This window comes from Limanda limanda, chromosome 17 (genome assembly GCF_963576545.1).
Source record: "Limanda limanda chromosome 17, fLimLim1.1, whole genome shotgun sequence".
Taxonomy (NCBI): Eukaryota; Metazoa; Chordata; class Actinopteri; order Pleuronectiformes; family Pleuronectidae; genus Limanda; species Limanda limanda.
This window is the reverse complement of record NC_083652.1, coordinates 19,662,099-19,686,567: the sequence shown is the minus strand read 5'-3', so window position 1 is coordinate 19,686,567 and position 24,469 is coordinate 19,662,099. Positions and strand designations below refer to the sequence as shown.

The 24,469-nt window shown below is 43.1% G+C and overlaps 1 protein-coding gene across 1 annotated transcript in view; it reads left to right on the top strand.

Annotated features, from left to right (window-relative positions):
- Nucleotides 1–24,469, top strand: part of prkar1b (protein kinase, cAMP-dependent, regulatory, type I, beta) — a 58,274-nt gene that overhangs the window by 12,527 nt on the left and 21,278 nt on the right. The window contains exons 3-5 of the mRNA XM_061090677.1: nucleotides 2,269–2,439; nucleotides 4,730–4,821; nucleotides 22,941–23,002. Coding sequence (XP_060946660.1) covers nucleotides 2,269–2,439; nucleotides 4,730–4,821; nucleotides 22,941–23,002 — 325 coding nt within the window. The remainder of the gene's footprint in view (nucleotides 1–2,268; nucleotides 2,440–4,729; nucleotides 4,822–22,940; nucleotides 23,003–24,469) is intronic.

The window sequence follows — 24,469 nt, the reverse complement described above, 5'->3', positions numbered from 1 at the left end:
TGTTCAGGCAACGTGACAGTCTCCTCTTTGTCACCTACTCTCAGCACCTCTCTCTCTCTCTCTGGCTCTCTATGTGTCTGTGGTCCTCTTGACATCTCTGTCACAGGTCGTCTCACTGTCTCTGTTTACTGCTGTCTGCTTAAGATATTCAGTAACCACTCCGCTCCCCACTGGTACTCATCTCCTCAATATGTTTCATAGAAAATGGTGTTGTGTTCTGCAAGCTGTGATGCTTTATAAATACCTTGGAATATTAATAAGTGTTAAAATTGTCGCTGGTTAGTTTTCTGTTGCACATCTGTGTTAGCCAAATGTGAAAAAATGGAGCTGTGAAGGGCATGAGTGCATGCACCCAGTTAAGATAAGCCCCCATCCTTTGTCAACACTACACCTGGCATTCTATTGGTTAGGGAATTTTGAGGGCAGAAAAATAATCAAAGCGCGGAGGAGAATTCTGAGAGCAGATGTTTCACATGCGCACAAAATCAGCGTGAGAGCGAGAAGCTCCGGAGCTGGAGCACAGGAAATCTGTCCAAGAACAAAACAGCAGAGTGCAAGTGCACAGTTTGAGCACAAGCAGAGTAAAGAACAAGCAGGGGCTGTTTCTAGTGCGAGCGCAAGGCTTTGAGTGCATTACAAAATCTGAAAGTGAAATCAATAAATCCTGCTCTCAAATTGATCGCCTTGATGTATATATTGGGTATGGAAAGAGTTTTGTGTCTGTTGCCTGTAACTTCATATTGAAATTTGATGAAAGCATTCCTGCTTGACCAAAGTAGTCAATAGTCAATTGAATGATAGATTTCTACTGCAAACTGAGATGAATACAGTTGATTTGAGTATCATGTGTTTTCAATAGTTTGTTTAGAGATCAGAACAAGAAAAGTCTGCTCTATGTTCTCTCCCTGTTTATTTCTGTCTGTGTTTCTGTGCTGCAGTGAGAGAGTGGCTAGCAACACTTGACCATCTGGAGTCTTGTCTCTTTGAGACATCTCTGTTTATTTGTGACCGCTCAATAGAGATGCAGTAGAGCAACAAATAGAAGAAAGACTTTAAATCTACTGAAATCTTGCTTAAAATGTGTTTTGGTTATTGTCGCTGTTCCAAAATATGTCCGGGTGAATAATATTGCTGTCAAGTCAACTCCCACTGAGCTGTTGGACACACTAAGAAAGAAAAACACACTCAGTGCCAGCAGGTGGACACCGATACACACCAGATGCTGTTAGTTGTACACATGCACTCTGCTCTGGATACTGGCTACCTTTGCACAAACTGTTATCCTATTGCCCTTCTCTCGCATATTAGGAAGCTTACAGTGGTTTTATGTTGTACAGTGTAAAGTGTTAATCAATTTGCAATCAATATTTAACACCTGCAGAGTATTCAGCAGTTGAGACAACAGCCAGACACAAGCATCCTGTCTCCCCTTTCATGTCTTTATCTAAGGTTGCAGACACGTGCCCCAGACAGCATTCACTCAGGACAAGGGCATGTCCTCATTACTTTCTCTGAGGTCTATTCTGTTTTATTGTCTGACGTGATTAAAAACCGCATGATGCTTGCTGTAAGACCAAACACTATGTTTGAAAAGGTTTGTCAGCTGTTCGTTGTGTGATCATCCGCGAGGTGGAAGAATAACAGAGTTTCTCACATGATCTTGTTCTTGCCTAAAGCAACGGTAGTTGCGTTTGTTGGTTACGCAGTCAAATAATTTGTATAAGGAAGACAGTGTTTTTAAAGATCTATCTGCTTTTTTTTGCCCACTGAATACATTTTTCTCTCCGTCTCTCACTTCTTTTCTACTCAGTCTGCTTTGGTCCTTGAATCTGTTCCTTTCAGGCTTCCTGGCCACTTGTTGCAACACAGTAAATCTGAGTGGAAGATTGGAGCCATGATCATTAATTGGGGGGGGGGGGTTACATAATGCCTTAGCAGAGTAAACAATCAGTGCAAGATGAGGGATCACACTGATTACCAGTGTTTGTACTTAAACTGTACTTTTCGGATGGTCTTTTTTCGTACAATTTCATGCTTGTCTTCTTCCTTTCACTCCAATTGGTAGAATATCACAAGTCCACTAATGTTGTCACAGATAACCTGTTATTTTTTATTCCAGCTGGATTTCTAACCCATTTATATTTGTCCAAATGGGTCAAAATAAGGTTCAGGAACAGAACCTGGTCACTGTTGTTGGAAAAGGATTAATTGTGCCTCTCTCTCTATGCCTGTCCCTTTACCAATCATGTCTCTCCTTTCTTTTTACAGGAAGAATGCAAGCAAATCATGGCACGTCAGAAGTCTAACAGCCAGTCAGATTCACATGATGATGAAATTTCTCCCCCACCGCCAAACCCAGTTGTCAAGGCCCGGCGCCGCAGAGGAGGGGTCAGTGCCGAGGTCTACACCGAAGAGGATGCTGTCAGCTACGTCCGCAAGGTCAGCCTTGATAGAGTAATGCATAAGCAAACATCTGTGACAGATCCATTACATGCTTGGCTTGAATATGCAAACTCATCAACACTTCCAGTCAATGCATGCTATCTATTATAAAATGGAGGAATCCATAATTTGCTACTCAAAGCTTTTAGATGTTTCATACACAATACACGAGAAGAAGAGGGAATACTTAACCTTTTAAAAACTTTTTACCAAAGTGTCACACATACGTTTTATTTAGAGCTGGAGACCTCTAAATTATCAACTCTAAAAGCCGGTTTGAAGCCTGGTTACACAGCCAAGAAATTGTCTTTCCATGGGGGAAATCTAACTGGAAAATGTTAGCCTCTCTAATCCTTTACCCTGAATAATAAATCAGGTTATTGCAGAAGGCTGTGCATATTTACGACAAAATCTGAAGGTAAATTTACACTTTTTATGCTTGGAAGCACTTTGCATCCGTGGCTTCTATGACAACATATGAAAAACATGAAAGGTGAAGATTTGTTTTCTAAAGGGACTTCATGTTTTCTCATTATGGACTGTGAAGCTCCTGTCAGTCACCTTGCAACCTGTTTATTGGAGCTACAGGAAAGGGCGCTATGTAACTCACCTTCACACACACACACACACACACACACACACACACACACACACACACACACACTCACACTCACACTCACACTCACCCTAGTCCCTATTTCATTCCTGTGCTTATTCCATAGTGATTTGCTTGAGACACCATTAATTGCCGGGTAATGACAAAACGGCATGAACACATTCACCACGCTGTAATCACATGGCCACTGAAGCATGCTGTGTGTGTGTGTGTGTGTGTGTGTGTGTGTGTGTGTGTGAGAGAGAGGTGTGTGTGTGTCTGTGTGTGTGAGAGAGAGGTGTGTGCTTGAGTTAGGTGCACATATCCAAAACTGTCGTTGAGTCAGATATTTCCTCGAACTTTATTGAGCACTTGTCACATAACATTTTGGACTGTTGGATTTCACGTATCACAACCAGCATCATTCTGTATGTAATGCTGTTGAAGAAAAATAATATCCCCATGTCATTTACCATTTGAAATTGCCCGTCTTCCTCAATCATAATTGTTAAACCATTAGAAATCTATTTCTTCTTTTCCCCCCAACTGGCTATAGAGGGTCAAGATTTTTTAGCACTAGCCTGGTATGTTAGAAAGGGCAATTTAGAGTGATTCAAACGCTGGTTGCAAACTGATAACAAGCTGATTGCCCTGATATTTGATGTTCCACTGGGCGACAGTACAGGAAGTGGATCATGTGATTAATGGTTCGGGTGCTGACCTAAAATCAGATTCCGAAAAGTTTTCTACCACTGAGCCTCTGGGTGCAAGTGCCCTCCTCCAACTGAGTTTCCAGGCCACAACAGCCTCTTTCTCCTTCTGTCCACTGGGTAGCCAGGCTAAAGCATTGAACAGAGATAAAAAAAAATTCTACATGTGCTGTGGTTGTGTGTGTGTGTGTGTGTGTGTGCGTGTGTGCGTATTTGTGTGCATGTTGTGGAGCGCTGCATGGTCGTCTTCATGTGGAGACATCTGTTGGTATAACGTAATTACAGCCTCTCTCCACCACCACCAGAGACAAAACATGTGCACACTTAGATGCACACACACACGCACACACACACACACACACACACACACACACACACACACACACACACACACACACACACACACACACACACACACACACACACACACACACACACACACACACACACACACACACACACACACACACACACATACACACACTCCTGTCTCTCAGTTTTGAAAGGATTTATTCAGTCTTCTTGCTCTTTCCTCATCTCTGTTTCTGTTGCTGTTTACCTTTCTCACCCCAAGGTAAAAGGAGCTACTCTTCAAGGGTACCTCTTTTTTAAATACAGACTTGTGTGGCTTTGTTGTGGCTACAGACTTTGCCATTCCCTCATGATCACACACACCGCAGTCTTGGACATGAAAATGCATGTTTTATGAATGAGTTCAGGCCTCTTGTGAATTTTTTAAGGGCCGCATGACATTTTGAGCGTAATCCCTGAACAGATGGGCTTTCCCAAAAATACACAGACACATATGTGGGATATTCCTTTTAGAGTGTGCCAATATGCTGCTCTTTAATTACTCGATTTAGTCCGCTTTTGAAGTCAGGGCTATTATGTATTTATACTGGGTTGTTTCATATGTCCACCTGCATAGTGTTGTTGCAGGCCACTTCATTATATTGGATTTTTTTCTGCTTTGTCTTCTCAGGTGATCCCAAAGGACTACAAGACCATGACCGCCTTGGCCAAAGCCATCTCCAAGAATGTGCTGTTTGCTCACCTGGACGACAATGAGAGAAGGTAGAAAAACGTTTTTGACCCGATTAACTTCATATCCCAATGACTGTGTGGAGTATGTATTTTAAGCTGATAAAATCCCACAGAGGCCCTTGTGCCAGTTGAGTGTATTGCCCTTGTGGCCACTGTGTGCCAGTGTTGCCTGCTTTGAAACCATCCCCAGTCTGCGGAGATACCGACACAGAGAGAAGGGGGTTAACATGGGGAGATGAGGCTAAGGAGGAGGAGGTGGCAGCGAAGGGTGGGCAACGGGACAACTGGCTGTGTCTGTTTGTGTTGTCAGTTGTTATGGTAACCTATGGATATCATGTTGTGTATATACTGTATATATGGGCGGTGGTGCCCCGATACATTGCTCAGAAATCATAAATTCTCCATAGTACTTTAGAAAGAGAGTGAGATGCCAATTCCACTCTGTCCCTCCCTTTTTTCTTGCCATCTGCTCCTATTCATTGTTCTTTCACATTCCTCCTCTCTTCACCATCCTGTCTCTATCCTTCCATCTGTCCCACATCTCCACTGATGAGTGGGTCTGGCTCTGGCAGGGAAGGGGGTGTTGTGGGAAAGGCTCTCAGGTGGCTGGCTGACCCGCCCGCCAGCCGGAATAGTGTTTCATTGGCGGGGAGAATCCATTATGTCCCATGGAGAGGAAAACACCGGAGCTTTCCTGTTGGCTAAAGCCTCCACAGACCAAACCCAAAACACACTCTTTCCAGTCTTTCGTCAGCTGACAATTTGCCGTGCTCCCTTGGCACAGGCTCACAGGCCTCTGATTACATGTCAGTGCCCCTGAAGCAGCCCCGAGCAGAGTGCAACATGTGATAGATTCGGACAGTCTGAAAAACTATGTACTTGGGTGGCTGATGTGGCAGATTAGAGTTACACCACAAAGATATGTGGCACTAGACCATAAACCATCAGGTTTTAATGCACCCAAGGCCTTTTGGCATGCTCAGCTATGTAAAGACGCTGTCGTCAGCCCATGAAACCGTGCATGATCTCGAATTTACTCGACTGGCTGTCATGTTTGCTGTCTCGCTAAACTGGGCCAGCGTCAACCAGAAATTCGTTGTTGTGGTATTTGTGGGTGAACAGGCAGCTAGAAATGCAGACGGCTCTTAGTTAGTGAAAACCTCATCTAATTTGCTGGATTGCGAGAGGAAATGGCAGATAGTTGGCCTTGCCTTCTTCCGTCTAACTTGCTCTCTCTCAGCCTCCCTCCCGCTCCTCTGTTCTTGCTCACTCTTGACTTCCAGTTGATGGTGCTGGACGGCTTGCTGCTTGGCTGGCCGGCGGCTTGGTCGCACTGCGGTTGTGCTGCGGTTGTTTTGCCTGGAGCCACAACAGACAGAAGTATATTGATGTATAGCGAATGTGGTCCTCCAGCAATAATGAAAAACTTTACAAAGCAGCCAGCTGGCCTTACATGGCTTCAGAGATGTAGAGTACACCACATGATCTCATGGGTAAGGCTTGGCCCAAAACTGTATCCTGAGAAGGTGCATGTGTGATTTCTGCTCTTCCTCAAATGTTTGTGATATACAACGTAATCTATATGGCCGTTGCTACTGGCAACACAACAGAACATGAAACTGAAGTCAGCTTTAGAGTAACAGTTTTGGCTTGTTGATGCCCTCTGTCATTGGCATTGATGAAGTCACGGTATGAAGTACTCTGGCTTTTTTAGATGTGCCAGAACTGTCAAGCCCTGACGCACATTAGCAGATGGAGACTGATTCCCTGATCCTCCCTCTCTGCCTCCTCTCTCACTCCTTCTTTCTCTCTTTCTCTCCCTCGTTCTGCAAACAGCTGGGTTATCAGGCGTTCTCGTGCATGTGGCCTGTGAAGAGGTAGTGACAGCTGACTGTTGCGCCTTGACAGCAGGAAGAAGAGTCAGTGCGAGCATCACGCCATGACAGATAGTTAGATATGGTGTTGAGCTGTACGTCTTGTTTTTAAAATTGTGTTCAACTATCATCTCTACGCATTCGTGAAATTGCTGTTTTTGATTGAGGGCTTTGTGTGTCAGACAGAAGGAGGACAGACAACATGATACTGTGTGTGTGTGTGTGTGTCTTTGTGTGACTGTGTGTGTGTGTGTGTGTCAAGGAAACAAATTGTGTGATTAGTCATTCAACAGTTATGTAAGATGAACACCACACGATTTGTTCTCCGATTAGCACTTTATTATGTTGTCATCCCCTTCAGTAATAAGCACAATCAAAACCAACAAAGCCTTCATGGTCTCCCCTTCTCTCTCCAATCCTCTCTTTTTCATCTCATCACGTTTTTTACTTTGTAGCACAGTTTTTTCTTGTCTTGTTCTCTTTCACCCTGTCTCTCGCTCATAATCTATCTCATCTTCTTAAGTTACTTATCTTCCCTTCTAGGAATCCAGGAAGCCTGTACTGGCTCTGTATTCAGTGCATTTTTACTGAGCTTAATAACGGACATGCAACAACAAGGCTTCCTTTTCTCTCGCTTTATACTTTCTAATTCTCATTTTCTGCTGCAGCCATATACCCTGCTGTGTTTGGGCATGTCTGTGTGTAGTTTTATTTTACATTAAAATCTAAACCCAAACTTTAAGTGATAACTTTTGCTTATCTTTTGTGGTTTTTTTTGTCTGATTAACATTATAAAATATAAAATATTTACTTTATTTTATATTCTGGAGGCTTCCTCAACTCCCATTGTCAGCCAAGTAAAATATGTTAGGGTTTATGTTCTGCAGAGAGAATAAACACAGAAAATAAAGAGGGACATTTGGAAGACAAAAGCAAACTTAACCTTCTCTCTTTGTCTTACTTTGCTCAAAAGCATTTCTACCATCAAAAATTAAGAGAGATGTGGTATTGTCCCTCTTTTTGCTGCCAATGTTTACTGCAGATTTTGAGAAGTCTTGAAAAGCCCTTATTAGGTATAAAAAAGTTTTACATATTTCAAAACTATTATTGTGTTTGATTTAATTGTTTCCAAGTGATACTCCATAAAACTCAACTGACAAAACACTCTTATGTGTTTGGGTGATAAAGCAAACAATAGCAATGCAATTTTTTAAAAATATTTTGTTTTGTTATATTGTTCCTCACAATTTGGAACTCTGCCTGTAAATATATGAACAGAATTGTGATGGAGATTGATGAACCAACAGTATGAGGCTGCAGTGCAGATAAGGAGACACACTCTTCATGCGTGTACATAATCAGGCGTAAAAATACCACCATCACTACAAAGGAGGACCTGGATTACATTATGATGAATGTGAAACACACACACACACACACACACACACACACACACACACACACACACACACACACACACACATTCTCAAGTATGCATGTCAGACTTTGTTCCCTTGTGCGTCTGTTCCAGCTGGGAATGTGGTGTCTTTGATTAACACGCCATTCCATATGTCAAACTTTATGGCCTGTACGTTTCGGAGCTCCACCAGCCGTGTGTGTGTGTGTGTGTGTGTGTGTGTGTGTGTGTGTGTGTGTGTGTGTGTGTGTGTGTGTGTGTGTGTGTGTGTGTAGTCCATCTTTCCTCCGCTGCCTCAAAGTGAAACCTTTGTATATTTTGCCTTGCTGATTTCAGAAAAAATGCTACTACAGTTTATTATTTAGATTTATATTGCACTAGTGGACATTCAGTGTTTTGCTGGTTAATAATATAATCTATGAGGGAATGACCAGGCACTACACCATCAGAGGGCAGTATGTCTGTGTGTTTATCTTTTTGACCTTGGCTGGACTCTTGGCTGACGTCTGAAAATGTGCCATGTTGTGGTTCCCAGCGGGCTACAGGGCGGAACTCCCTATTCGCTGCCCATTAGCTGCCCTTGATGACCTCATTATGATATGTGCACATAAACAGACTAGCACGCAAACTAGATAAGCTGGGAGCAGGTGTTTGATTTCATGTTGTGCTGAGCCGGGGCTTCTAACACCCGAATCAGCTTGCAACCAGCTGTCTCAATACTGTAGTCGTTATCATATCGACTGAAACTATTATCTCATCTTTCCACCTGGAACGTCTGATTATTCGGTTTTGGTTGCAGTTATTTCACAGCACTTATAGATGACAGTTTTCAGATTAGAGGCTTTGATGAGGAAAAAAGCAGGACAGGAATATTCATTATCATTTGCACCATTATCTATATCAAAGTTATCTGGTCTCAGTCAAATTGTCACGTTTACAGGTGTTTTTTGCGTGTATCCTTGTGCACCTGTTTGTCCAGGTGCGCCCTCAGGTGAGATTTGCTCGCCTATCTCCCTTCCACTTCCCCCATTAAATGCCCATTTCGAGATAGTCTTAATATGGTCAACAGTAGCACTATCGCCTGGTTATTCTTGCACTTCTAACTGTAGCAATGTTTGCTATCTAATTTCCTACTTGAGTGATATGAAAATATGATCTCTGATAGCAGGCCTGTTTTGTGGCAGCTTTCGTGCACACCTGGATAAATGACCTTGATGATCTCCTCTTATCGTTTGCATGAGCGCAACAGCGGAGAGAAGGCAGGGAGGAGCAGACACAGGAGCAAGTCTTTGGGGGTCATATTCAGTGATTCATTCAAATCTGCCATTTACTTTTCCCTTGACACAAACAAAACACTTAAAAATAGACTCATAAGCTCAACAGGTTGTATTCTCATGTCTGCCTGCATTAGTCTAATGCCCTCATACCTCAAAACACTCTCCTGGTGAGACACAAGAGGCTCTCTGTGTAACCGCACAGTCTGGCAGGCATGGGGAAACCCTGTTAATCTCTTTCCTTGAGCTGTCTTCACCCAGTTTGCAATACTGTAAAATAACATTTCCATCTGGTTAGAAGAGTTGTTACATTTTTTCCGATAGGCACCCAGTTGTAAATCAAGCAAAGACATGACTTCATCTGTAATGTGGAGAGCCCGTAGTCCTCAAAAACAAGAAAGCCCTATAACAACTTGAATAGTACTCCTGAAGAAGCATATTAATATAAAAGAAAATTGCACTTACAATGTTACAACTAAGGACTGAATGTGGCACGGAATTGTAAAGAAGTGGGTTTTACCGCATCCTGCCAGCTTTAATCCTCCAATTAACAAGCAGAGTAATGAGTTGATGAAGTGACCGATTAGTTGACCTCTGACCCCTAAACTCTGACCTCTACACCTTCCCCACTGGCCCCTGCCGATGGACAGGGGACATCTTTAGTGGACTGTTACTCTTTTTCTCGGCGCGGTGCTTAGAAGGTGCAAAAACAATAAATAAATCAGTGAGTGTCAGAAAACTTAAACAAACAGTAGCGAATTGACTGACACCGAAACTGGCCGAGAGAGATCTGTGTCGCCTCAGGTTCCAGCGGAAGTTTATTTAAGGCCTATGGAACTAAGGAAGAAGTCAACAAAGAAGATGCGGCATGAGATAGTGTGCTGTGCAGCCATATCAGATGAACCCAGCTCTTATTGTCACATCTGATAGCTCACTCATTTGAATCACATCAATGTGTGTGGGACTCGAGCTCAGTGCTCCGGTTAACGTGTTCATATTTAAAACAGATACGCACTGTTGATGAAAACACTGCAGCCACACACTGCATAGATTAACATCCACATAGACACAGTGACGCTGATTGTGTTCTTACCTACCATCAGCCCCTAGAGGGTGTTTTTGCTACACACAGATAATACAGATATTTCCTCTCACTTGAGCAATTGCTTCTGCGAGACAGACTTATGCATGACCCAGTACCAGACACTATACACACGTGCAAACCAGTACATGTTACATGCAAGATTGTTGGATGCCGTGTACGCACTTGTGTTAAGTGACCCCCTGCAGGCTGTCCTTCATAGCAACATATGGAGCAAGCGGAAACAGGATGAATCCCCCTTTCTCACGATTTAAGGATGACTATTGAGGAGTAGCCTCTGTTGTGTGTCTGTGTGTGTGTGTGTTGGTATTAGTTATTTGTGTGTCCCTGTCATTGAGAGAACCTGTTTCTCTGTGTGTTCAGGTGTAAGAGCTGTTAGGATGTATGATTTGTATTTTATGGTGGGCTACGCGTCATATACAGTCTGCAGAAACAGCAAATGAGCAGGTTTCTGTTGTGTGTTGTTTAGTCTATTTGTTTGCGGATGTGTTTGTGTTTCCTGTCCCACTGTTTTCCCTCATTGACCTTCTGTGTGTTCCCTTCCCGGTTCTTCCTGACAGCCTGGTGGTCCTCTTTTTTCCCCCCTTTTCAGTATTCAAAACTTTCTCTCTTTCTTTCCCTTCCTGTCTTTCTCCCTCTCGCCGTCGTGCAGGCTCATTCACATCTACATCCACACTCGCATCCAGTCCCTCCCCCACCTTCATGTGTAGTCTTCTCTCTCTGTCCCCTGCATGGCTTTGTGCTGCTGCCACAATGCCAGGGGCCAGGCGATGAGGTCACTCTCCACAGGAGAGCTGCAGGCCTCACTAAATCTCGACCATCCCCACCGCCATCCAACGCACAGAGGACTAACAGGCCAAAGAGCTCACCTCCCCCAGCTCATCACGTCTTCGCCTCCTGCTCAGACAACGTCACCTTTATGCTGATGCAAACAACAGGGCACTCACAAAAACAAATCATTTGTAGGACGTTGAAATCAGCCAGTCTGCATGCTCACAAGCCAGTGCAAATGTACATAAACACACTCTTACATGCACATCAACAAGCGCACACATGCACGCACAAACACACAGTAAGACTACACACAATTGCACAGATAGCTGGAAACTTTTGTCCTCTTTCCTAGCCCTCTGCTGTGTTTCAACCTGTCCCCTGCTGTCTCTTCCGCCCCCTGTCATCTCTCTCCATCCTTCCATTTATCCATTACTCCATCCACTACTTCATGAAGTAATGAGTCATGTAGTAGTGATAGTGTCTGGAGTCCTTTTAAAACCCGGCATTCCCTCCAAAATGTACCCTAGAGTCTCTGCAGGACAGGATTCCAGCAAACTATGATTCATCCCTGCCTTTTCAGCTGCTTATACCATCAGTGTGGGAGTGTGCAGATGCGTGCATGTGTGGGCATGTGTCTCCCTTTATGCACTTGTGCGTAGACGGGTTTTCCTGTTTGAGTGTGTGCAGAGGTACGTGTGTGCAAGAAGACTGACTCCTGCACTTTGTTGAACAAAAAATGTGTGTTTCTGCAAATATATATTTATGCATAGTGTATATGTGAATGTTTGACCTGCAGTTGACAGGAAAAGGGAGAGAAGCTGGCCTCTGTCCTCTGTTTTGGATCTGAACAGCAGTTGGATCAAATGTCTCCAGTGGGAGAATTGAATCCGTGAATCAACTTAATCTCTCCTTAAGAAATGGCTCTTGGAAAAATATAACTTTGACTGCTGAAGAAAGAGAAAGTTAAGAAGAACAAGTGCGATAATAGAGGGAAAGATTGTCAAAAGTCAGCGTAAACACTTGTAAGCTGAGTCACCTGTGTGCTTGCCCGGTATTATATTTGTGAGGAGCATCACCAGTGTCACGTTTAATTTCACGTGGATGAAAATGTAGGGTAAATGTGCAATTGTGCATGACAGTGACTTCCTAACCAGTGCTTGCCCCTGTTGTGAGGACATGATGTTCCTGCAACCCTTCAGTGCCTTTATAGCTCAGCCAAACCCAAAGTACAACCCACACACTGACCACCACACATTAGCTGAGGACAGAGCAGCCCAGCGCCCTATAAAATAGCCAGGGTTGGCCCATGGCCTCCTATTGTATACATCCCGTCTGCTTTGTCTATGCTACTGTGATAGGTTCCAGTGCACAGGCACAGACAACAGTCTTGTTATAGCGTGTTAATTCTCCCATGACCTCCTCAATGGTTTATTGGTGTCTCTCCGGTTGAGTTTCATTTAGATCAGAGGCACTCAGCCCATTTTCAAGCTTGACAAGTTTCAATATGCGAGTTTGTGTTTTAGATTTTAGTTCCAGCAGTCCGGCTTTTAGGGAACACTTTAGTTTGAAAGTTGATACATTAATGCTGTTATCTTGTTATCCACAATACGTAGAAAAACGTAACCATCAATAGGGCAGCTACACTTGAAAATGTTATACATCAGTGATTCTGCTATATTTGCATTGTAGCGAGATCTGTTACCACTCACCATGAATTCAGAATTGACCCTGTCAATAACTTGCAATGGGTTACACACATTATGAACAGTGTGAGGACAGAAACACGGACAAATCACCTACGCCAAGGTAGATTAGCCATCGACTCACCATATTTTTTATACCTGTGTCGAGATCAAATAGAGTATACACAGTTTTCTGCAAGCTGCTCACATGAAACACTAACATTAACATTTATAGATATTGGTCTACACATGCCTAATTCTTCTTTTTGAAAATATCTCTGGATTTAGTTCTTGCCCAAAATGTTGAAAAATTCCAGAATGTTAAGAAAAGGGGAAACTACTTCATTGGATCCACCCCTGATCCATATCTGCATCAAAATTGTTATCTTTTCTTCCCTGACATCTACCGCATCCTTTCACCAAGTTCAGTTGAAATCTGTATGTTAGTTTTTGTGTATCACTGCTAACAAACAAACCTACAAACGCAGATGGAAACATAACTTCTACATTAAAAGAACATTCTGGCACTGTTCTCTGCTTTTTTATGACTCCAGAGTGTTTGTAAGCAAAATAAAGAACTTTTTTTATGAGATTGTTTTTGGCCTTCCATACTCTGATAATATATTGTTATGCCTCTTAACCTTTTCCCTGTTTGGGTGAACTCCTCAGAGCTTGCAGCTAATAAAATGTTCTTCTCTTCTTGATCAGTGTTGGAAAAAGTCCCAGACCTTATATCTGTGATTTATTTACATCTCGAAACAAATGTTGAACCATTTTACTGGTAATCAAATAGTTTGAGGATCTGAAATAGAGGCAAATATCATATAAAAGCACAATTAAAAGTGTATAAAAGTACTACAAGTATAATGCTTGACAATCGTTATTAAGTGAAACTGTAACTATTAGGTAAGAAAATCAGGGTTCTCATTGTATCCACAATGGAGCAGTCATATAATTCATTGAGGTTTCCAGTTAGCAAGTTGCTAACTTTAGTGCATTCCATGGTGTTAGCACATTGTTCACAAGGTGCTATTAGGTTTCTCAAAACTATCAAGGTTTGCCTGTTGTGTCTCTATTGAAGCTGTCTGTTTACAGCAGGGGGATCCCTTGTGTCAGTCGGATGTCGGCTATTAATTGTCAACTATTTCCTTCCCCTCCATGCACCCTGTGCCCCTATTACCTCACTGCACAGAGCGCTGCTTGATTAGGTTTATACAAAACTACACACACACACACACACACACACACACACACACACACACATACAAGCACACACGACTGTGGTGTACAGTTTTAGCCTTTAGCAGTTGTACCTCCTTCTCTCCCTTCTCTCCATCTCGTCATCTCATCCTTTCCTCCCTCCTCCTCAGGCACCTCAGGCTTTTCAGAGTTTTCTTTCCGTCTCGATTTCCGCCTTTTGTATAATGTGTTTGAGCATGCACAAATAATATGCTCTGCTGTGTAAACACCTCTCAGGTTTAAACCCCAGAAGGACAATTTGTGTCCCTATCTGCTTCTCAAAGACTTAACTTGTCCTAACGCTTGTCATTTGCGTGGTGTGAAAGAGGGAGGGGTTGAAGGGAGGGCAGAGGAAGGAGAAGAGGAAAAGACATGCCCGCAGGAGAGCGGCATGTCTTGTGATGTTCAGCGATGTGTCGGGATGTATGTGCGCGTGTATGTCAACGAGAGAGGGAGAGTGAGAGCGGGAGATAAAGGGGACAAAGGCACACCTCTACTCACTATACAGGCCTATTTGATCTGTATACAGTATTTGTGTGCACTCGGTGGAGTTAGTCCTTCTCTGTCTCATGCGGTCTCACTTTGTCTTTCTGGTGACACGTCCCCTGTAGACACATCAGAGAGGTAGAGGCTTAGCCCTGTCAGCGCCTGATTCAGCCAGAGCTCTTTTCCCTCTAAGTGGAGGAAGAACTCACTTTTGTTCTGCCCTGGGGAAACAGACAACAGAGGCAGTGGGCAATAGTAAGGCATGCAAATACCCCAACCCTGGGAAAATGTGATTTAGATGTACGAAATGAGAAAATAATTAATAGTATTGTAGGATTTTAGCAAAGATAAGCATAATCACTATACTGAGCAAAAGTGATATGGGGAAAGAAAGAAATGGAGAGGAAAGAAGGCGAGAGGCAGCAGGGTTGGACATGTTTGTGATATTTGGAGGCTGACATCATGGCTACATCAGCAGGTGGCGTGTGTTAGATCATCAGGTAGGACCGTAAAACAGCCTCGTCACAGTTAATGCTCACAGAAGTCTGAACACAGGAAAGCAGGGATCCTCTAAACTTCCCACCAGAAGGTCACCAGTGGAGTCTGAGAATTAACTCTGTGTGTCAGACTTTCTTTTTTATCCCTTTTCCTTTCCAGCTGTAAATCCTAAGATATTACAAATGGAGCCATGAGTTTCTTGCAACCCCGGCCAACTGTAATGCATTACTGGTGGTAGGGCTTTGGGGATTTCTGGACTCGTAAGTGAACACAGAAACAGAGGCAGAAGGCGTTTTAAGATGTTTATTGTAAAAACTTGCAGAGTGATGGAAGTGGAGCAGGCAGGTTGTAGCACTTGGGTACGGTTACAGCAACTGTGTATATGTATACTGATCTGATTTCCAATACAGGAATTTGGACAAAGACATTTGAACACACTGAATATTATTGGGTATTAGTGAAATAGAGGCTAGCTTCAAAGCTCAGGGTGCGAGTTAGCAACAAGTGGTGCTTTGCCTGAAAAGCACCACTTGTTGAACTATTCTCTGCAGGAACATCAAAAGGCTCAAATGTGGCACAGATACTGTCACACACTGATGTTTATTCTTCGCCCTGTAACACGTCGACATTTCTCCTCACATCCTCGAGTCAATCGCTCCCTTTCTCTCACTCTTTTCCTCCTCAGACAGGACCTTTCTTCGGCTGCCATGCATCTCCATCTCTCACCTCTTTGATGAGGCCAACCTGGATGTGTATACTGTGTGTGTGTGTTGGTTTTGAATGTGTATCCTCCAAGCAGTCGTCAAAGCAGATGGCTATGACACTGAAAAATTGTTTTGTGCTGTAAAATTTCCCAATGAAATCTCTGTTTCTCTTGATGTTACCGTCTCTTTCTGTTGTGACTTCCCCTCGCTCCCGAGCCTTCCTATTGCCATGCCAGCGACACGACGGTGTGAGGAAAGCACTGGTGCTACAGTAGCTGCTGGGCATGGAGAGGAGGTGATAAGGCCGGGTTGCCCTTTCATGAACTGGCAGTGGCAGGTGGGCAGGGTTCAAGGTGCCGGACCTGGCTCGGTGGCTGCTTCTCCTGATATTGTATCAGCCTCAATTAGGCTCAAAGGTTTTCAGGAAGGCTACTGTGCCAGTTAGTCTCTCCTCCAGATTAGTCACCCCTCCCTGAAAGGTGTTGTTTTTTTGAATCAATGAGTGTTTGTGTTTGTTGCACAGCTGTAAAGTATATTGTCAGACTCCCTTGGATACAGCATTAGTGTAGCTACTGTTTACCGCGGAGCCACAGCACGATTATGCACAGACACTTAGGGAAAGGATTTCTCACAGTGATTTCATAGTGGTCTAGCGGGGCCGTGGTTTGACAGCTCTCTACTGCTTTCAGTATAATTTTTAGTGGTGGGGGAAAAAATTGATTCTGTTCAGTATCGCGATATTTTGCGCCCGCGATTATATCGATACTGTAGCAGTTTTTTTTAAATATTTATTTACAATTATATATGTAACAGCCCCTGGCTGGCAAAGCATGATGAGGAGAGTTTCAGAGTTTAAAAGATACCTAGTGTGTATGAGGAAAGGATGTTCTCCACTGCAGGAGATATAGTAACGGCCCAGAGGAACTTTAACATCTGAGCAGGTTGACCAACTCCTTTTTCTGAACAAAAATGCCAATATTCCCAAATGAATTTAACATTTTGGGTCATGACCTTGCAGGTCTCAATTTGATTGAAGCTCTAGGTTACTCTTATTTATATGATTGAGCTCAGTGTTCATGTGAGAGGTCTCCTATTCAGAAAATAATTACAAAGGTCCTGTGTCCTGAATGTTCAAGGACAAAGTTTTTGCACTACAGTTAATGTGTAGAAGACAATGTTGTTCACAGAATTAAATGTGACATTTGAAGTGAGTTGAGCATTCTTATTTTCCTCATTTTTTGTAATGCCTTTGAATAATATTGGGGACATGAATCGCAATAAATCGCAGAATCGAATCGCAATACTTGCAGTATCGCAATATATCGCAGAATCGCAATACTATTGAATCGTCACATTTTTGCCAATTCCCACCCCTAATAATTTTCACTAAAGATCTGACAGAAGCTTATCAGCTACAATTATCTTGTTCTGATATTCATGTGACTAGACTGTATCCGATCTCTGGACATGTCTTAGCAAAAAGAACTAGCTCGCAAAGGTGTAGTCTGTCTTTTTTAAGGGTTAGAAAATGATGTATCTCTGTTTAAAAGCTGTGGACATAACATTTCGGACTAATTGGATGCTGCAGTTGTCCTCCTCGCCTCTGCACTCTCAAAGGTAGGAAAATAGACTTTCTCTCTCTTAAATTCATTTTTTGCTCAGGTGGTCTGACCACAGCTGCGTGCAGGTCACACAGATCACCAGCATAAACGCACCGGCCCTCAGGTGCTTCAGTCCTACCGTGCACCTATATTTAGACCCACATCGACACTCTGAGGCAACAGGATGCATCCAGCTTTACACCCCTTATAAACCCACCAGGGCCAGGTGTGTGGGTTTAACACAGTGTGCTCCCTGCCCTTCTGTTGGTTTTAAATACAACTTCCAACATTTAATCACACAGCTTACACTAAGTGGACGTCTGCAGACCTCCACGTACACAGACATTGGCCCGTTTTATATCTTTCTTTGAGACAAAATATCAGGCCAAAGAGTTTTTTAATTCTATTAAGGATTTAAAAAGTCTTCAGTGTGCAATAGCCGATTGGGAAGTAAAACAACACTCGGAGCTTATGATGTTTGTCAGAGCTGGGGTTTTTAGACCTGGCCGAATCCAAAAGGCAGACTAGGAAGAGGCCGGTCAACTTTTAGGAAGGCGAGTTATCTCTTTCCCCTCATGGCCTCATCTGTCCTCCCACATTGGTGATTTCGGTGACTGATGTGAAGAAATGGGCAGCAGCTGGCATGGAGCAATATCTCCGTTTCTCGCCCGGGCCCTCCAGGGAGAGAGAGGGCGCGTGCCAAGAGCTTTTATATCATAAATATCCTCCCTGAACGATTCAGTGCTTTATAATTATCTCTCTTTCATCTCCCCATTTTTCTCACACTCCCATGCTGCTGCCTATTGTGAGCGGTGTGTATCTGTGTCCATGTAAGTGGAGCAGTGTGTGAACATACAAATGGGTTTATGTAATTTGATGGTTTTAAAAAACTAATTTGGTTGTGTTCACATAGACAGAGCAGAGTGGAGGGAGTTGATTGTTCCGTGTGAGTTACTTTGGCTGGTTGTGCTCAACTTTAAACTCTGGACATTAAACTCTACGCCACATAGTCAGCCTCATAAAACTTTTTCCATCGTACAGTGATATACCCGTAATGAGTCACACAACAGGCCAGTAAACAATTGTTCTCTCATCATCAGTGAAAATCTAATTTACATGTGCATGCTCACTTTTGTGGGTTTGCTTGCTTTACACATTGTGCTGAGTAATCACAACTGTTCACCTCACTTAGGTAAACAAAAGGCAGTACTGTAGTGGTTGTTGCTCATAGCAACCTTAACACTTAAAGTTGATAACAATAAGCTCATTATACTATTTTCTCTCATGGCTTGTTCATTATTACATTGACATCATAAAGGTTATGATATAGGCAAACTTTATCTTGTTTTCTCCCTTGTATATAGTTGCATATGAATCTAACTTCTTAGGTTCCTACAGATTATTGTACCTTTTCTTATGTTCTGTTGATTCCCAAAAGATTTTCTTTCACCTCCGCCTATGAGGTCAGGTTTGATTTCTTTCTTTATTCTTTAGCATGGATTACACAACTACTATTATTTAGTTATTTATTTTCCTAATTCCTATCTTTCGACTATAATAACTACACAATTATGGACCGTTTGGCATTGGCAGAGGTATACTGAGTGATTCCATTCTAGCAGCTGAAAGATGATTACAATGCCACTGTACTGCCTGCTGACTTTGCCCCCAAAACTGAAATATATTTTAAAACTCCTGTGTACTTTTGGTGTCCTTGGGCCATTCTTGTCTTTATTTTAAAACAAAGACTATTGTTCTGATTTGCCAGAATCTAAATTAGTATCAACAGTGGTAGTGAAAAATAATCCTTCAAGCACTTACAACACCAACAGTGTGGCAGCCAAACCAGTGGCACATTGCTGCCAAGCCACGACACAGCTTGGAGAGCTCCGAAGTTCCCATATGTGGTGCAGTACTTGATTATTTTGGCTATTTCTAAACCTCTTCCACCCAGACGGAGGGATCATTCTGGATGTGCTCCCCATGAGGGACTTGTATAACTTGACATTCTGCGGCCCATTAAAAAAACACAAAGACGTGGCGGCACGCCGCGCGGCGAAAAGAGACCTTTTGGTGTTAATGGCATAATGGCAGTGCTCTGTCGAGGTACTAATGTAAGAGATAAGACTTCTGCTGCTGTACAAATAAACAGCTGTGTTGTAGGAGAGTTTAAGGAGGAGGAGGGAAGAGGTGAGAGAGAAAAGCCGTCAATGCAGCCAGGAAGAACAACAAGCAATCTAGCTACAACAAGCAGGCCGGGTTTTATTTCATTAATGACTGAAATCCCCCGAGCTAAACACGTCTTTATGGGGGTTTGAGAACAATAATAGCCTGTTGCTGCATTGTGCGTGTGTGTGTGTGTAAGAGAGAGTGAAGGAGCACATAAACATTCCCTGTCACTTCCACACAAACACTCACATGCATGCGTGTGTACACACACTCTCAACGTGTGGCCGCTACATTTTAATGAGGCTTTGTCAATCTGACTGGCAGTCTCATGGCGAGCACAGCACAATGCGCTACACAGAGGTTTCTATCTATGTTTATGTTATTTCTACCTACGTTGGTATCATCTGTTCCTGTGAATATAAAACTGCTGCTTTACTGCCATTATAGCTACTCAGATTATTTAAGAAGTTTCAACTATCTGTATTTGTATCTGTTTCTTCCCTTGCTACAAATGCACACTATGGGCTTTGTACAGTCTATGTGATGTCATCTGGACAGGGGGGATGGATTGTAAGGATTTCAAATAATGCATTTTCCATGGATGATTTTGGTCTATGATCTTACATGAATGTGTACCAGTAAGTGTGTGTGAAGGCAGATACTTGTGCTTTTCAGTATCTCCTCGAGCCCGATAGAAGCTTTGTCTCCCTTCCTTGGATGGAGGTGAACTTCCTAGCCCCCCCCCCCACCCCCTAAGAGTCTGCAGGGTCTCTCTTTCTGTCTGTCTCCGTCAGAACAGCACATCCATTGTCGAGGAAGGGGACTCTGCCTTTTCATAAGGTCAGGGGGGCTACAGGTAGCGGAAAGGACAAGATTAATCACTTCATCTAGGGGGCGGCGGGGAGGGGGGGGCGATAGACCGAGAGATGGGAGAAATAGGTGGGGCAGGGAGAGAATTAGAGGGAAGAAAGGGGTAATTGAGAGGGGAGAGGAAGAGAAAAAGTGATAGAGAGCAGACAGGGAGGAAGTTAGGGATGAAGAAAGGGAGAGAGAGTCAGGTAGAGACGAGGGGAAGTAATTACCTGCGTAAGTGTCTTTGTTGTGCTCACATGTGCATTCACTGAGTGGCAGGGCATGGGAGAGATAGGTGGTCATGGGTAATTACCTAAACAGGTTGGCTTCTCTTTGATCGTGTCACTGTGGCTACCCGGCTCAGCTTTGCACATCCTACTAGCTGCACCATGCATCACCATCATCAATTCCACCCTCACCAATGAATTTGTCTTTTAAAAAATTGAACATTTATCAACATTTAACCATTTTCCAAGGGAACAATGAACGGATCGTGATTGTAAAAATAAAGCAAGTGTAGTGAATTGATATCTGTGAGTGTGTGTGTACTTTGGTGCAGCTTGATTGAATTTAAAGCGGACTGCTGGGCCTTGGCAGAGGAATGTGCTTTACTGAGTGCCATTCTGAGATCTGAGATCCACTGCTCTGAAGCTCCCAGTGCAGACAGACTCCGTGCCGAGCACAGATGTGTGGCACTCCTGCAGATGTTGCACTGACTAAACCACCATCAAAGGGTTTGCGTGTGACACATGCGAGTGCCAGTATGTGTGTTTTCATCACACATGCCATTGCTTAAACGTGCTGTTGTTCTAACAAGTGTGTGCGATGGTGCTGACGTGCACCACTTTGTGTATCGGCTGCATGCATGAACCACGTGTGTATACCGGAGGATGTATCTATTGTAGATGAGAGTGCCCAAGTGTGTCGTTGCATCTTTGAGCTCGTGCCTGTTCACTTCAAAGGGTGAGTGTGGTTTTTTTTTTGTTCATCTGTTGTGTACTCGAGGACATGTGAGTCAGTGGCCAGCTGCATCGCACAGGGCCTACCTGTGGGTGAAGCTGGCTCGAATCCACCTCCTCAAGTCTGCTTTTTATTCAGCATCACATAAACAAATACCAGCAGCGTCCATTCACCTCCTAGCCGCTCAATAACAGCCTCAGATCTCTCCCCAACATCTGTTGATCTGCATTTTTTTGCACTTTTAAACAGGAAGGCTTAGATAAAGCAACTGTTTTTATCTTTTTAGTGTTCCTCAAGGTGCATTTGGCTGTGTAACTCTTGTCATTTCTGAGTGATGCATATTCTAGTGCACTGTCATGAGCAAGGACACCCACACATTATTTTGTACAAACATGTGTGTTATCATAGGCAATATGCACTCTGACGCCGACAGCCTGGTTCAAAAACACACACACACACGCACACACACACGAACACACACACCAAGAACAGGCCCAAACATGCCCCACATTCACTCAGCAGGTCTTGCAAGTCTTTGATATGCCTGACCCTCTTTTATTGTTTTTTCTATATTTCTCTATAAGACGAGTGGTATGCAACTGATTAGATAGATAAATATACCCTGAAGGTGTGAGACGGGCCGAGAGGAGGAGAGGAAGGATACCGAGTTCTCTCTTGTCCCAACACATCCCAGCGGTGGAGCTTTAATCTGCTGAGGCTTCATGCATTTAAACGGCCCAGTTGGAAACAGTCTCACAGGCGCACACGCTCTCCCTGCCGGGCTGAAACTGAAATCAAGTGCTTCGGCACAGACGTTATCTGGTTTGTTTTCTCAATAGGAGATTAAGAAGATGGAAGATGCAGTCAGCGATACAGGGTTTGATCGCGTCCTGTAACAGCACAAAGTGTCGTTTGAGCCTATGTGACATACTAATGTGACGCATTTCTATCTTGAGCCAGTGGAAAGTGATTGATCAAACAAAATCGAATATGAAAGTCGATTTACAGCTCACTCTGCATGTTTCACACACAGATGGTTGGCTCTCATCTTTTCAGTTTGCACATGGGCAGATCAATTTACTCTGAAGAAGATTGTTTTCTCTTCCTAACTGGCAGGTTTGCCCTCGTAATAGCAATCTGCCAAGGTGCAGGCGTATAAAGGAAATGGGAGATGGGACCAAAAAACATCCATGATTAATTAGGAGACCGACTATAACTATATACACTGTGTGGGTGGGTATGTGTGTGTGCATGTGTGCATGTTGGGGGCATCCAGAGTTTCCAAGTTTGTCCCTTCGACTGACAGAATGGACCTAGTGATGTCCATTTCTTTTGCTGTTCTTTACTGGAATAAACTCTTGTGTGTGTCCTGGATGCTTGTGTTTTGACACGTGTACAGAATCCAAAAGAAATGTGAGCTAATGAACCAACAGCAGCCGGTACGTCATTAATAACCGTTCTTCTCGCTTTTTCTTTCCTTTCCCTTCTTACCCTTCCCTCTCTGTTTCCCTCCCCAGTGACATATTTGATGCCATGTTTCCCGTCACTCACATCGCAGGAGAAACAGTCATCCAGCAAGGTACGTATTTTTCTTTTAGATTCATTTATACAGTCATGTGTCACCTGTAGAGTATCATACAATTTGGGTTTCCACTTTTATAAAATGGTTAAGACTATTTCTTGTAGAGCGCTATTATCATAGAGAAAATAGGTGAGATGATAGCAGATCATGACATAAATTATCAGTAGTTTGCAAAGGGAAAACAGAGCTTAAATCTATTAATCATACAATGAAGTGGAAGGTGCCAGATAGCTAAAGTCAAAAGTGAATTCACTGCTAAATCACAACACTTATAATACTTATCGAAACAGACATTTTTAAAACTGCACTAGTAGAAATTGAAAGCAATATTCTGACAACTGACTTTTTGAGTTACATTACTTTGGCATATATCTGATCCTATCAGCTGCTTTAGTGGAAAGGAAACAATTAGAACGCTGTTCTCACTGATTACCTTTGATGGCTTCATCTCAGAGAATGCATATGTTGCAATGCCACCAGCACTCACGTGCACTTTATCTTGTTACACCCTTTTTTTTTGCCTCCCCTTTGCTCTCCTTGCCTCACTCTCGCATCCCATCAGTTTCCACCAGATGTTAGTTCCCTCTCCTCTGCTTAACCACAGTCGTCAAAGCCTTCACTAGACTTCCCTGGACTTTGAGGGAACACAGCTTAGCAGGGCCGGACTGTATTTTTCCAGTGCCCCCCCCACCCCCCCCCCCACTCAAACTCCTATCAAACACAGACACTTTTAATCACATATTTAAATGCTGAAAACACACATTCTTACAGACAAATGTTCCCTTTCCGATAATACTACGTCCACACCTGCACAAAATCCTACGCATGCCTTGCAAACACATTCACCTGCATGTTCAGTGAAGGAAATATGTCAGTGCATACTCGCCCAGTCATTCCCATCTACCCGAAGTCGGCATCCAGGAGTAAAGCAGGCCTAATTTGGTGATAATAAGTCTAGCTATCTTTGCAGGGCCCCCAGCCCCAGACAGCCCATTGTTATACAGGCTATACGGTGTGGTACATTGTATATACAGGGCTGATGTCATTGCTAAAGTCTGGACTACTGTACAGTTTCAAGAAACCACCCGTGCTACTGGCCCTACACACACTGTTTAGACACAGCTAAGAGTTATTGACTCAGAGGCTGGAATGGTATTTAAACAAAGAGAGAATTTACTCTTTAACATACAAAAATGTACGATAGAGGTATTTTCATTGTAATCAATTGCATCGTGTTAGATATCTTTTTCCATGTATTTTCATTCTTTTTGACATGTAACTGATTCAAGTGTGGTAGGAGGATTTCTTAATGGATGATTCCAAATCTGAAATAATAAAATCCAACATGAACTCTGTTTTGAAAGATGGGCATCTTTTGCTCAATGGTGCAACAGCATTTTGGGTACAAACCCCCTTAGAGGCTGAGGGTGTAAGTCATGTTTTCCTTTTGAACAAAACCAAAGA